This window comes from Ailuropoda melanoleuca, chromosome 14 (genome assembly GCF_002007445.2).
Source record: "Ailuropoda melanoleuca isolate Jingjing chromosome 14, ASM200744v2, whole genome shotgun sequence".
In the NCBI taxonomy this organism is placed as follows: Eukaryota; Metazoa; Chordata; class Mammalia; order Carnivora; family Ursidae; genus Ailuropoda; species Ailuropoda melanoleuca.
In genome coordinates, this window is record NC_048231.1 from 57,840,068 (window position 1) to 57,853,059 (window position 12,992).

At 43.8% G+C, this 12,992-nt stretch overlaps 1 protein-coding gene across 1 annotated transcript in view; it reads left to right on the top strand.

The window, feature by feature from the left end:
• COLEC12 (collectin subfamily member 12) overlaps positions 1-12,992 on the top strand; it is a 184,251-nt gene that overhangs the window by 135,249 nt on the left and 36,010 nt on the right. Inside the window, exon 3 of the mRNA XM_011229153.3 lies at positions 10,602-10,724. Coding sequence (XP_011227455.2) covers positions 10,602-10,724 — 123 coding nt within the window. The remainder of the gene's footprint in view (positions 1-10,601; positions 10,725-12,992) is intronic.

The window sequence follows — 12,992 nt, forward strand, 5'->3', positions numbered from 1 at the left end:
TGAACTAAGAAGTTCGTATTGGTGAAATTGTGTATATATTTTCTGCATCTCTGATCGCCATTGAATAATGGACCAGAGTTCACATGGCCTGGACCAAATTGTGCAGCTCTCTGCTACAAGAGGTCATGTTCCAAAGGTATTTCACCTCTGCTGTTGGCAGTTCAGCTGGTGTATTTCTGATGGTTTCCTGTCTCTGTCTCCGGGTCTGGTTGTTGCTGTCAGATATGCGTGCATCGCATGAATGTACAGAGGCCTCATGCTCCTTTGGACTCTTGGATATTTTCTGTCTGGCAGCTGGGGTTTTAATCCCTGCATGATTGTAGGAGGCAAAGAGAATATCTTCCAAACTGAGGCTTCTCATTTGAAATCCCTTCCTCTCTGGTGATTCCTTCCTCCGAATCTGCGTGTGTCCTCTACCGCTGCCTGTCCTTAGGCTGGTTCCTCTGTGCTCCACCTCGTCAACTTTGCTACACTAACTGCATGCGGGCAACAGATCACGTCAGTACTTCTGTACGTCATCTCCCAAGCGAGAGGGAAATTCACTTGCAGGGTGGTTGGTCGGAGTTAAGTCAAACCTGTATCCGTGGTATGAAGTTAACAGACATGTGGGAACTGAACCCTGAACATTGTTGGTTTCACTGGGAATCTAAGATGATCACACCTGCAGAGATCATGAATTTGAAATGTATTAAATATCCATGGAAATTTTGAATTCACAACATCTAATGTGCACAAATATCACTAATAAGAATGCCTATATGATCTCTGTAACCTGGAGGGAGAGAAAAGGAACAAAGATCCCATATAACCCTCACCCTGTCCCGTGATCCTGGACTTCTCAAGAGGTTTCCTGTATGGACAGAGCAGTTTGGTTTGTTTAAATGTGATGGATCAGTTGCAGTAGGTTGAGTGGTGTGCCAACAAATGTTGAACAACCAGCCCTCCAGGAGGCAAAAGCCCTGATTCTGTAGCATTTGCTCATTTCTTTGGTGTAAATACTCCCAGTATGACCAATTCCAAGCTGCCAGTGGAAACTCATGAACATGGAGTTGTGAAGAGATGTAAACCCTTGGTTCTCACCAGTCAGCGTCAGTTGGCTCCAGCACACCCCGGAGGGATCTATGGGAAATTGTGAACTTGAGTTTTGACTTAGAAATCCATTTTTGAAGCATCTCTATCTACTGTCATGGAAATCACTTTGTTTGGCTGTATGTGTGTATACTAATATGTGCATTTATCTGTTTTTTTANCCCCGGAGGGATCTATGGGAAATTGTGAACTTGAGTTTTGACTTAGAAATCCATTTTTGAAGCATCTCTATCCACTGTCATGGAAATCACTTTGTTTGGCTGTATGTGTGTATACTAATATGTGCATTTATCCGTTTTTTTTTATCTAGTTATTTCAGTTTTAGAGCATTTTCTAAATTTAACTCTGTCCTCTATGAATTCTTTACAAAGTCATGGAAAATTTAAAAAGCATACATTTTCCCATTTACTTTATATTCGATAATAATTTGGTTACATGCCTTCTTTTGTGTGTATAGGGTTTCCATTTTTATATTCCTTTGACCTCTACAACCGTAGCTGCCTGCCCCATGGAAACATTTCTTCCTCTCTCTGTCCTTTGTCCACAGTTGATAGCAAGTATGAATAACGAGCTGGTGAACGGGAAGCTCTTCACTGAACCTGGGGACCTCACTCCTCTCACTGCTGGGCTGTAGTCTCTAAAATAGATCCCTCCCATTTCCCTCATTATTTATTTGCCAACGTTTCCTCATTGGGGTCACTTCAAGTTGACTGACTCATTTCTCATCACAGTTCAGAACTGAGGCTACATTCAATGCAGAGCAGATAATTACTTTAAAACACCGACAGTAAAATCTGTTGCTCTGTCTTGGCTCACTTTTCCCTTAATTTAAGTGTCCTCAACTATAGTCTTCACTTGAAGAAAGTAAAAACACATATTCATAAAGGAATGAGGAATGTCTGTCAGGCTGATTGATATTTTCATTTACACGGAGGCCCCTTTTTTTCCCATCAAAACACTAGTTCTGCTGGTTTAAAGAAACCGAGTAGGCATGCGAGAGAGCGTGGATTAGCCTTTTTATGCCAGCACCTGCTCCATGGCATAATTTCCACATGCCCCAACACTGCTTCAGTGATAAACAGCAAACACGCTATCATTAACTGAGACTTGCCCCCCCCCACCGGCTCAGCAGTGTTCCCATCATCCTGATATTAGCTCCTCAGCTGCCCCCAAAATAACACTTTTTAAAGCAACAACACTCAAGGCAGATGGTGCATTGTGGGTTTACATTTCTCATCTTTGCCCTGTCGGATTTAGTTTTGTAAGTGCTAAGGGACAGAAAGCGTAGGTATGCTGCCCTGCTGCTTTCGATCTCGGGGTTCCTTTCGGGCTGGGCTGGGGTCTTAAAGAATGCTTTGCGAACTCATTCTTTCTGATAGCTGAGTAATATTCAGAGGGGAGGGGGTGGGGGAATCGGATAGGCTGGTGATGGGTAGTAAGGAGGGCACGTATTGCATGGTGCACTGGGTGTTATATGCAACTAATGAATCATCGAACTTTACATCAGAAACCAGGGACGTACTGTATGGTGACTAACATAATATAATAAAAAAACATTAAAATAAAAAAGAAAGAAAGAGAGAGAGAAAGAAAGNTGATAGCTGAGTAATATTCAGAGGGGAGGGGGTGGGGGAATCGGATAGGCTGGTGATGGGTAGTAAGGAGGGGGAGAGAGAGAAAGAAAGAGAGAGAGAGAGAGAAGGCTTTGCGTTCCTTCGGTTAGTAAACGCCAGGGCACTCCCCACCTCCTGCAGTGAACACAAAACTCTTCCTTTCAGGCTGATTGTTTGGGAGGACAGGGGTTCCCCCAGAGTGTCTGCATTTTGACTGTCAGGCCTTTGAGCTGAATGCTCTCCCAGGACGGCTACCCTCCCGGCCAACAAGACAGATCGGCATGTCACTAGTCACCTAGAAAGCTGGACACAAAGGTGGGAGGGAAGGTCGTGAGGTCCGGGCACCTGAGAGCTGGGGGAAGCGTGCTGCTTCCAACGTGTGTGAGACGGTCCCTGAGGGAGTGACAGAGCCTGAGGTTCCCACTGCCAGGATCTCTGCCGCAGTCATGGACTTGTTAAACTGCTTGCCGCTTAGAGTTCTAGAGAACTACCTAGTGTGTTTAGAGAGATGCAAAGGCAATAGCTCAGAGAAATGAAATTCCCACACATACTGGAGGATGGCGTTTAAAAACACTCGTGCACATGGATTTATGCAGTGTGAACCACACAGGTACTAAAAGGGTTCAGGCCCAGCTGGGCTTGGGGTGGGGCTGATTTTAGGAAAGGATTCATTGAGGAGGAGAGATGCGACTAAAGGTTTCAAAAGTAGTCATTTCCTGGAGAGGAAAAGTGTGGGGAGAAGGAGGGCAAATCTCAAGACCTGGAGAAGAAGCAAGCAGATCTTTGGGGCGTGCAGCAGGAGTTCCGCGCAGGACCTGGGGCTCTTTCACACACTCCCCCACGCTCTTGCTTCTGTGTTACTCTCTGAAGCCTTCTCTGACCACCCTGTTTAAGTTGCCGTCCCCCTCCTCTCCCACATGCCCTTTGCCCATTCCTGACTTAATTTTTCTGCAAGGTGTTTATCACCTCCTAACACCTTACCGTAGCCTTCTCTGAAGTATAAGTTCTATAGGGGCCAAGACTGTTGTCTGTTTTGTTGACCATTATACCCAGGGCCTGGTACATAGTAGGTGCTCCATACTTCTTTCTTTCTTTCTTTCTTTCTTTTTTAATTTTATTTATTTATTTTGACAGAGTGAGAGAGCACAAGCAGAGAGAGCAACAGAGTGAGAGGGAGAAGCAGGCTCCCCACCAAACAGGGAGACCGATGCAGGACTTGATTCCAGAACCCTGGGACCATGACCCAAGCCAAAGGCAGACGCTTAACCAACTGAGCCACCAGGCACCCCGCTGTACTTATTTCTTGAATAAATGAATAATGGGATGTAATAAGGAAGAAGCATGGTGATATGGGCATGGTTTGGAGAGCTACATTAGAATTCTAGGGGCGAATCATGAACCCTGAAGCCTAAAGCCAGGGCTGGCTCATGTGTGAGTGGGGCAGACAGCAGACTGTAGTTTCCTCACCGTAAGATGGATGTTGGCCATCATGACAGTGGATTCTCCTCTTAGCCCTGAGGTTCTTTAAATCTGCATGGTTAGAGGATGCTAGCTGGTATGCATCTTGGAATCTGAGCCACCTGGAGCTCCCTATGGCAGTGGAGAATTGCCATGGATTAAACCGTGCAAGCCCCCTGCATATCTCATAGTTTGCCTTGAAATTATAAAGCTATCTTCTCTTCCCAGCTCACCTCATTCCAAAAATTCCATCACCATTGGGGGATGATTCCCCTGAAGGGCTAGCAGACCCTACCAGCCAACCTCCAGGACAATCCTGACCTCTCACAGAGATAATGAGCATTTATTTAGGGTGGAATTAACTTGCTACTCAGTATGTCACCACAGAATAGAAATTACGGTCTGTGGAGGCCCCAGGCCTATAATAGTTAACTCACTGGAGACTGAATTTTACTGCTCATCTCTGAGAAAGGCATCTTCTATTTTTGTTTGAAAAGATGTTTCTGCACCCCTCTGTTTTGACAGAATACTTCTAGAAGTCTAACCTGTCAGCTTTCTACAGTTTATCTTGTTAGGCATCCTTAATCTTGCTTTGTTTTGCTTCCCACTTCTGGAAGTCAGTAAGCTTGGAGAAGCAGCATGTGATAACCCCAGGTTCATCTTACAGCTCAGCCACTTACTGGCTTGGAGGGTCAACCTCTTTGACAGGCCCTTTCCTAAACCCTGTAAAGTTAGGGCCAGAATTCCTACTCTGCAGAATCATTAAAGGCATTGTAAATAACCAGGAGAGGGTGCCTGGCACCTGTCAGGGCCTCAGGAATAGCAGCCATCCTCCATATTTCCTCCTTGCATTAGCGGCGATGGCCAGCTCGCACCCACTCAACAAAGGTCCGGTGGCCTTCTTCCAAAGACCTGTGCAGTGTACGTGCCTGGCTCAATTATACAGCAGTCTCTGATGGCCCAAGCTGCATTTTCATAAGTCCTTTTCATTAAAAGATCCAGTGCCTAATCACAGAAGGACATTGTTTGGTAGTGCCAGATAATGAAGTAGTCAGGGCTGCTGATACGTATCATCAGGATTGTTGACACTTCACGCTGTGTCCCTAGAATAAAATGAATAGGAATAGAGCCAAGAGGAAGGGGGCCAGCGAGGAGAGACAAATGTTGGAAATGCGATGCTTGAGCTCCCCGATGAGCGAGGATTCCTTTCCTCAGAATTGCAAGCATTTGTGTACAGTTCATGCAATAAAGGATTTCTTCTTATAAAAACCACAAAGAGAAAATAATGGTGTTCTGTTGAGACACCATATATTCTGGCAGATGCTATGTATTCTGAGTGGCTTGTTATATGTGGCTTTTGCCTATAATTCTTTTTTAGTAGGCAGGGTATAAATGATAAATTTCAAACAAATAATACATACTCTTAACATTAAACCCAAACCAGAACTGACTGCCGTATATAAATATTCTAATGAAAAAAAAAAAAACTATACCCTTGTTGACTGTGCAGAATATTAATGTAAGCTCAGAATGAGTGCTGAAGATTTCAGACTCCTAAAACTCTGTTCTAAATAATTTCCCTGGTTTGGATACACTTTTATGAATACAGGGATGCTATGAGGCTTCATTTTCTTTTTGTGCAGAAAGTTATTTCATTCCGAGTCTTGTCCTGCTTCTGTTTTCATGCTTCTCCACATCGTTTAGGAAACTGGGCATAATAAGGTGTCCAGGGCTGAGATTTATATTTGGGAACTAAATTACTCGTTAATAAAAAAAAAATTGTTGCTAATGAAATCTACATTCTGTCATTTAGTAAATGGCCTTTATAATAAGGAAAAGTTAATTATTTGTGGGATAAAATGTTTTATGGATGTAACTTTTGTTCTAGTGATGTTATGTAACATCCAAATAACTAACCAGGATGTTAACTCTTACTGTTTTGTTGCTTTTGGGGGCATTTTAATTATAGGAATTTATTTGAATCATCAGTTTTACTGTTAGAGCCAAATCATTCTTATGGCTTATGGGAATATATGCCACTAGGCAGTAGATTAATAACTATAAAAAAACCACATGAAAAGGTCACTGCAAATCTCAGATCAAAACCTGTGGTTTTCTGGATTTTGCAATCCACCAGCTTTTTGAAGCTTCTCTCTGGTAACATGATCTTTACGGCAACACCACCGAGCTCTGTAGACACTTGTGATAATTAAGACAGACCAGGAATGTCCCACACTTGCCAACAGTGCCAGGCTTTACCTGACAGGAAAGGGGATTGATCAGCATGAGCCCATTTCAAAAGACAAGCCACCCTTCGGTGATGGTAGAAAAATATGATAGTGAATGAAGGAGACTCTTTTGTTCTCCAGAAAGATTGGAGAAGACTGGATTGGAGCCTGGACCACAGCACTTGGGAGGGCTCTTTATGGAGAACCACAGCAGAAAGGAATTCTCTGCTGGTGAATTCTTCTGGTCCTTCGCACTGTCATTCCTGCAGTGTTTCAATTATTCTCTCTAACTAGCTAACCACCGCCCCCTGATCGGCGCCCCCCCCCGGCCCCCACTCTTCTTACTCTAAACATGTGTTATGGGAAACAGGGCGACCCAGGGAACTTTGAGTTTGGGCCCTGGGGACCAAATTGTCAGCCTATTCTGAACTTCCGTGGAATACCCAAGGAGTTAACCAGAGTGATTCTGATTTCAGTGACCCCCCCGAACTTACTCTTTTTTTTTTTTTTTGCATAATAAAGACTTGGACACTGGAAAATACATTTAAAACATGAGCCAAGAATCAAGTTTAAGAGGGATAACCAATGGAAAAGCATGGATCCTTCAGGCGCGTTCTGTCTGTGGCGTGCTGAATTACAAATGTGCTGTTTGGGCCAGAATTTTTGATACTCTGAGTCTCCTGGTGGTAAGGGGCAAGACTGCTTCACTTCCTGAGCTAGAATGTCTTATCTGCAGCACTCTGCCCTTGCCCTTCCCACCACCCCCAGCCCCTCCAGCGGGAACAAAGCCCCCAGTCTCTGGAAAGTAATGCTGAGAAAACAAACAGTCCAAAGGCTGGTAACAGGGGGATATCTCTCTTGACTGTTTTTTTGTGACCATCTAGGTTCAAGGAGGAGGGGGTCCCCCAGCTTCGTGAGCCAGCAGGGTCTCTTTGTAGTAGGCATCTGTATGTTTGGCCAGATGTCCTCCCAGCGGAGGGCAGAGAGGAAGAGAATAAACAGAATTCTTCTTAAAAATAAGTCTCTGGGGAGAGAAAAAACAAGCCACAGAACGTGTGTCAAGTGGAAAGGGGGGCGAGGTGGTGCCATCTGATGTTGATCAAATGCTTGATACAGTCAGCAGCAAGAAAGGCACATTGTGAGGAAGTGACCCTGCCCTTCTGCATCTGAGCCAGGGACAACGGTCTGGGAGCAGTCCTCATGAGGACTATATGCCCAAGACGACCAGCGGCAAACAGCAGCAGCACGCACGATGGGCAGAGCGGGAGGGAAGGACCCACGCCCGGAGGGTGTGGACACGTGGCTTCGGATTTGCTTTGCCTCGCTGACCTCACTTTCCCCATCACTAACACAATGACACTTGACCAGATGACCTCTAAGCAACTTTCTCACCCTAGATTCTCTCGTCTCCCCTAACCTCCCCTATGACCAAATCTTCTGTGGCTCCGCTCATGGAATGCAAGGAATCACCCAACACCGTCCTAAAATCCTAAAGGAATGAACCCCCCCCCATCAGCCACAAAAGCATCATCCAGTCTTTCCAAGGGAGGTCAGTCCGACATCACTGTGTCTATCATCCTTCTTTGCTTACAGCTGCCACCAAAGCAGGTTTATGGGTTCTGGATATGAGGTGTGGCTTGTTTGTGGGTCTGCTGACACGTCCCCCCTCTCCCAGTTCCAAAAATATTTTCACTGTGACTGATGTGAGGGGTCTTTGTTTCATTTTAAGCTGCCAGATTGGAGAGAGTCTAAGAGCTGATGGGTGGGTGTGTGTGTGTGTGTGTTCATCCTTTATGTAAGGAGAAGCCGTTGGAGTGTTTTTGTTTTTTTTCTCTTTGGCATTGTCGTGAGGATAGCAGTATCTGGTACAGGGTGAGCCTGGATTCCAGTGGGAATGGAAGAGGAAGCTCCCACTGAGATGAAAGCGTCTCACGCGACGACCACAGCAGTGAAGTGGACAGGAAGGGATGACCAGGGAGAGGCACCGTGGCAAAGTGGAGAGAGTGTGGCGCTTAAAGTCAGAGAGACCTGAGTTTGAATCCTGGCTGTGGTGTCTATGGGATGTCATCTCAGCTGTCACTACCATGCCTCCTTGAAAGGTGGTGACGAATAAAGATGCCACGTGGAAAGTACCTGGCTCAGGATCTGGTACAGTGTAGGCAGTAAATGAACAGCAATAACCTACAGATGAGATGATCATGATAAAAATGTCCCATGGGAAGATTAGCAGGGCCTGGCAACTGAGTGAATTAAAGAATATAAGAGAAGACTCGAAGGAGTCTTTGAGTGGGGGATTGGGATAGTGTAGTATTTAGGTTGGATGGAAACATGGACATCAGTGGAAGTTGGAGTTCTGATTTGGCGGGGATGGTACCGAGATCAGTGTTGAACAGGAGAGGTGGTGCTGAGACATCCAGGGGGGCAATTAAAGGAGGATGGAAAGGAAACAGTAAAAGAAATGGGAAAACTGATACAGAGAAGTTGATTTACTCTTGGTCTCTGTTTGAGTCGGATTTACAGCTTCACCTTCACGGGGTTGGCTAACCAAAGGTTGATTCAACATGACCATCTTTTCAATAAGCCTTAGCTCCTCAAAATATGGTTCTGCAATTAAGCATCTTCTGGACCTTGGGAGAAATGCAGAATCTTAGCTCCTACCTCAGACCGACTAAATCAGAAATCTGCATTTGACAGTGTGTTTTATAAGCACTTTCCAGTTTGAGAAGCGCTGTTCTAAAGCATGGCGGCCAGACTAGCAGTGTCTGCATCCCCTGGGAACTTGTTAGAAATCCAAATTCTCAGGCACCTTCTCAGACCTCCTGAATTAGAAGGGCTTTGTTCTGACAAGTCCAATGCACCCCAGAGTTTGAGAATCACTGCTCTAAGTCATGGAACAGATGGATTGGACCCCCTCCCCTTGAGTCTGCAGCGCAGAACAGCAGAGGCTTTGGTTAAACCCTGAAAGTTAAATTGGAGTCATTGTTCTATGCTGTTTCTCTCATCATTTTGCATTAAACACAGCTGAAGAACTCTTTTCACTGAAGAAGGGCACCATGCGTAAAATTACAAACCAAAAGGGGGGAACTTTGGCTGTAGTTTAATCCTCACGACTTACCCATCAAAAGTTATTGAGCACAATTATAGGAGATCAGCCCTTTATGTGCTGTTGCTCCTGTGAGACGCTATTAGTAAGATGCACATAGGAGAACAAGGGATCTCCCGATATTCCTTACAATGTGATTTTCACATTAAAATGTCCACAGTCTTTGTCTTCTGGGTTTCTACTCAATCTGATGGAAAGTTCCCTTTTTATAAGTTAGTTTCTGGAGTCACTTGCAGAAGTGACGGTGGTTTACCACTTAGACTAGACTGTTTTTCAAAAAGTTGAACAGTGAGCAGTCAAAATTTACCTCCTCTTATCAAAAATGTGGTGGTTTTATTTAGTTTCCTAGTTGTTAGTCAGATCACTGTGATAACTTAAATAAGGGTCAGCATCTGTTTTCTGTATATATATATATATATATATATAATGTACAAGAATGGTTATATATTGAGCATTTTAATCATAAAATTACCTATATTTTCTGCTATAGGTTATCGTGCGTTACGGCCAGTGATAGGGTAAAACAGTGTGTGTTGGGGGCGGGGAGAAGGCACAATTTGTGGTGGTTGCCAATTTCCATGGTGTAAATACTCCCTCCAGGGCTGATATCAAGCTTCCAACAGTTTAACAACCAGCTCCCCAAATTCCCACAAATTTAACAGTTGACTCTTGTAAGCCAATAGGAACTAGGTCAAGCATATCCCTGAAACAAACATCAAGGAACAGTTCGTACTTTTTTTGGTTGGTTGTGTTTGAATTGCTATAGGTCCAATGAGAGCTGAAACAAGTCGATTTGGGCGGTTAAAATCTTTTGTCATGTAGAGATTTTTATTGAAATGCTAATTATAATGGATTTGAAATTATTCTGAGACAACGTTGTGTACTATTGCCAAGTCATTATTAACTACAACAACATTAAATTGCTACAACATAATGGCAATATTTAAAGTGCTTATGTTGCTGAATAGGTGTGTTTAAAATGTCACTCATCCTATAGGAAGGCGTATGTAAAAATTACTCCTCATCATAGTATTTGAAGCAACATGCAGAAAGATGCTTTTCAAAATGATATCTCTGGTTACTATTACTAAAATTTGACTTCTTTTACAGGCATTCAGGAAGGAACGCAGTGTACCAAATGTAAAAATAACTGGGCACTGAAGTTTTCTATCATATTATTATACATTTTGTGTGCCTTGCTAACAATCACAGTAGCCATTTTGGGATACAAAGGTAAGTACTCTTTCCTTTTTCTTTCCAAATAGCAGGTTTCCCTTTATTAATTTAAACACACACACACAAAAACCACGTTTACAAATATGAAGTAGGTCATTAATACAACCCAAATGCAAAAGTAAGCGACATCATAAACTTTGTTGTCTTGAGCTTCTTGGAGCTGTGGGATCTGAGTCCTTTTGACACATGTCAGCAATCGTAAAGGTCCTCTATGAGTTACAAAGATTTTTTTCCTCATGGCTGTGTTTTCCTACCTGTTTCTAGCTCCACCCTCTTCCTCAATCTTTTTTCATCTTATCTCTGAGAGGTCGTGTGGAAACCCTGGAGTCGGCACACAGGAAAATTATACTGACAGAGGGTGAGCCAAACACAAGGTCTCCAGAAATACGACTTACTTCACCCCCAGGGACTGGGCAGCTAGTTCCCTTTTTTCCTCTTCAGCACATTTACTGTGACCACTGTTGTTTATATAGTCCATGCAAATATTGCCCTGCAGAAGTTAAACATAGAGGGAGCACTGCCACCCCAACGGTACTTTATGGGAATGTTAGGTATTCTTTCAGCGTGTCTGGTTTAAGGTCGGTGGAAGATTTTTGCCTAAATCCTTCAGACTTGCAGACAAAGTGGGTTTCCCACATCCCCCCTGCCCCACCCCCGCCGCCACCACCACACCCATTCCAGACACCACAGGTAGAAGGTGTCAGGATTCAGAATCACGAGCTGCTTAAACCTTTTTATAGAAAACAGGCATGGAAGCCTTCCCATCAAAGATACATGACACAGACATGTCGTCTGGCTTCAGCAAGAGGCAGACGTGGGGGCTGCTGATCTTCAAAACCTTCACTCAGCAACCATTCCGGCTGCCTTCCCTCAGAACTGACAGATTAACAGTGGAGAATTCCCACGTGTTCCTTTCTCTGTTTTTTGGCTCATAGACTTTCTCTCCTTGGGGAGAGAAAGAGTCAAAGTGAATTCCCTCCAACCTCTAACTCCTCTCTCCTCTCTCCCAGTGTCCAGAGGTTTCCTGACGAAACCCAATGTCTTGAGATGAGAATGGGCTTTGGAGCCAGATGGTCCAAGCTCACTCTTGATTCTGCCACTTGTAATACAATTGTGAACATTTATTTCATGTTTGCTGACATGCTAGGCATCATGTTAAGTCCTCCACATGGCTGTGGAACCTGGGTATGAATCATACCCTTTCCTATTTCTTACAATGGCAATTAGTAATGCCACTTTTCAAGGTGTTTGCGATGAGCAAAGATGATGTCATTGACCCACCTGCCCAGTAGTTGGTCCTAGTAGATAGTGGCTATATTTCTGTGTTTCTTGCTTCTTCATAACTGCATATATACAGCTATAGCCAGTAGAATGGCAAAATGTTAAAAATACTCAGTATAGTTGAGGCTTGAAAGTCCCATCTCCAAGGCCACACACATGGAAAATATGTGCATCCTATAGGGTGTTGACTGATGAATTTGAGCAATGGAAATCTGGAAAGTTACCAGGTCATTTTATACAGTATATTTGTGATGAGTTAATCCAACCTAGGGTTAACAAAGTAAGCATTAAGAAAGGTTATTAAATTGTGGCAAGGCAGGACAAGGGGTGAGGGAGGGAGCCTAGTGGGGAAAAGGAGGGTCTTTTATGTCCCTGGTAATTCAGACTGGCTCTCCTCCTTTACCAGGTTGTTTAGGTTACTACTCACTTCTCCTAGACTTTTCCAAGCAAAGCAGATAAAGGAGAAGCTTGGAATCAAACAGCCATTTAATAAGTACCTTTAGGGTTCAGTACTGTATGATATCATGACAGTAAACACTTAACTACTGAAAGACAGTTGACAAAGGTTTGAAGAACATACCACCATAGGGTGCTTTATAACTTTTACCTTTGCAAAGAAATAAGACCTAGGATCTTTATGCCTTTAGAATTTATACAGAAAGTTCCAAAGGAGAAGTGCTGATGTTTTTTTTTTCCTTTGTTTGTTTTTCAAGTATAGATATTTCCTTCATTTTTATGACATTGGAAAGCCCTTCTCAGCTCTGGCACGTTGTGCACGTGCCGTTCCATTTGCCGAGAACACCTTTTCTCTGCTCTCCACCTAAAAGGACTTCTTTTCCTTCATGTCTCACTTAGACACACACCCTGCAAGAAGCCCCTGAAAGCTGAGTTAGGCCCTCCTGTTTGTTCCCATAGCACTCTCTTATTTACTCTTACCCCCTGTCCTACTCTATCATTATGGCCAATGGGCTTGTCTGTCTCACC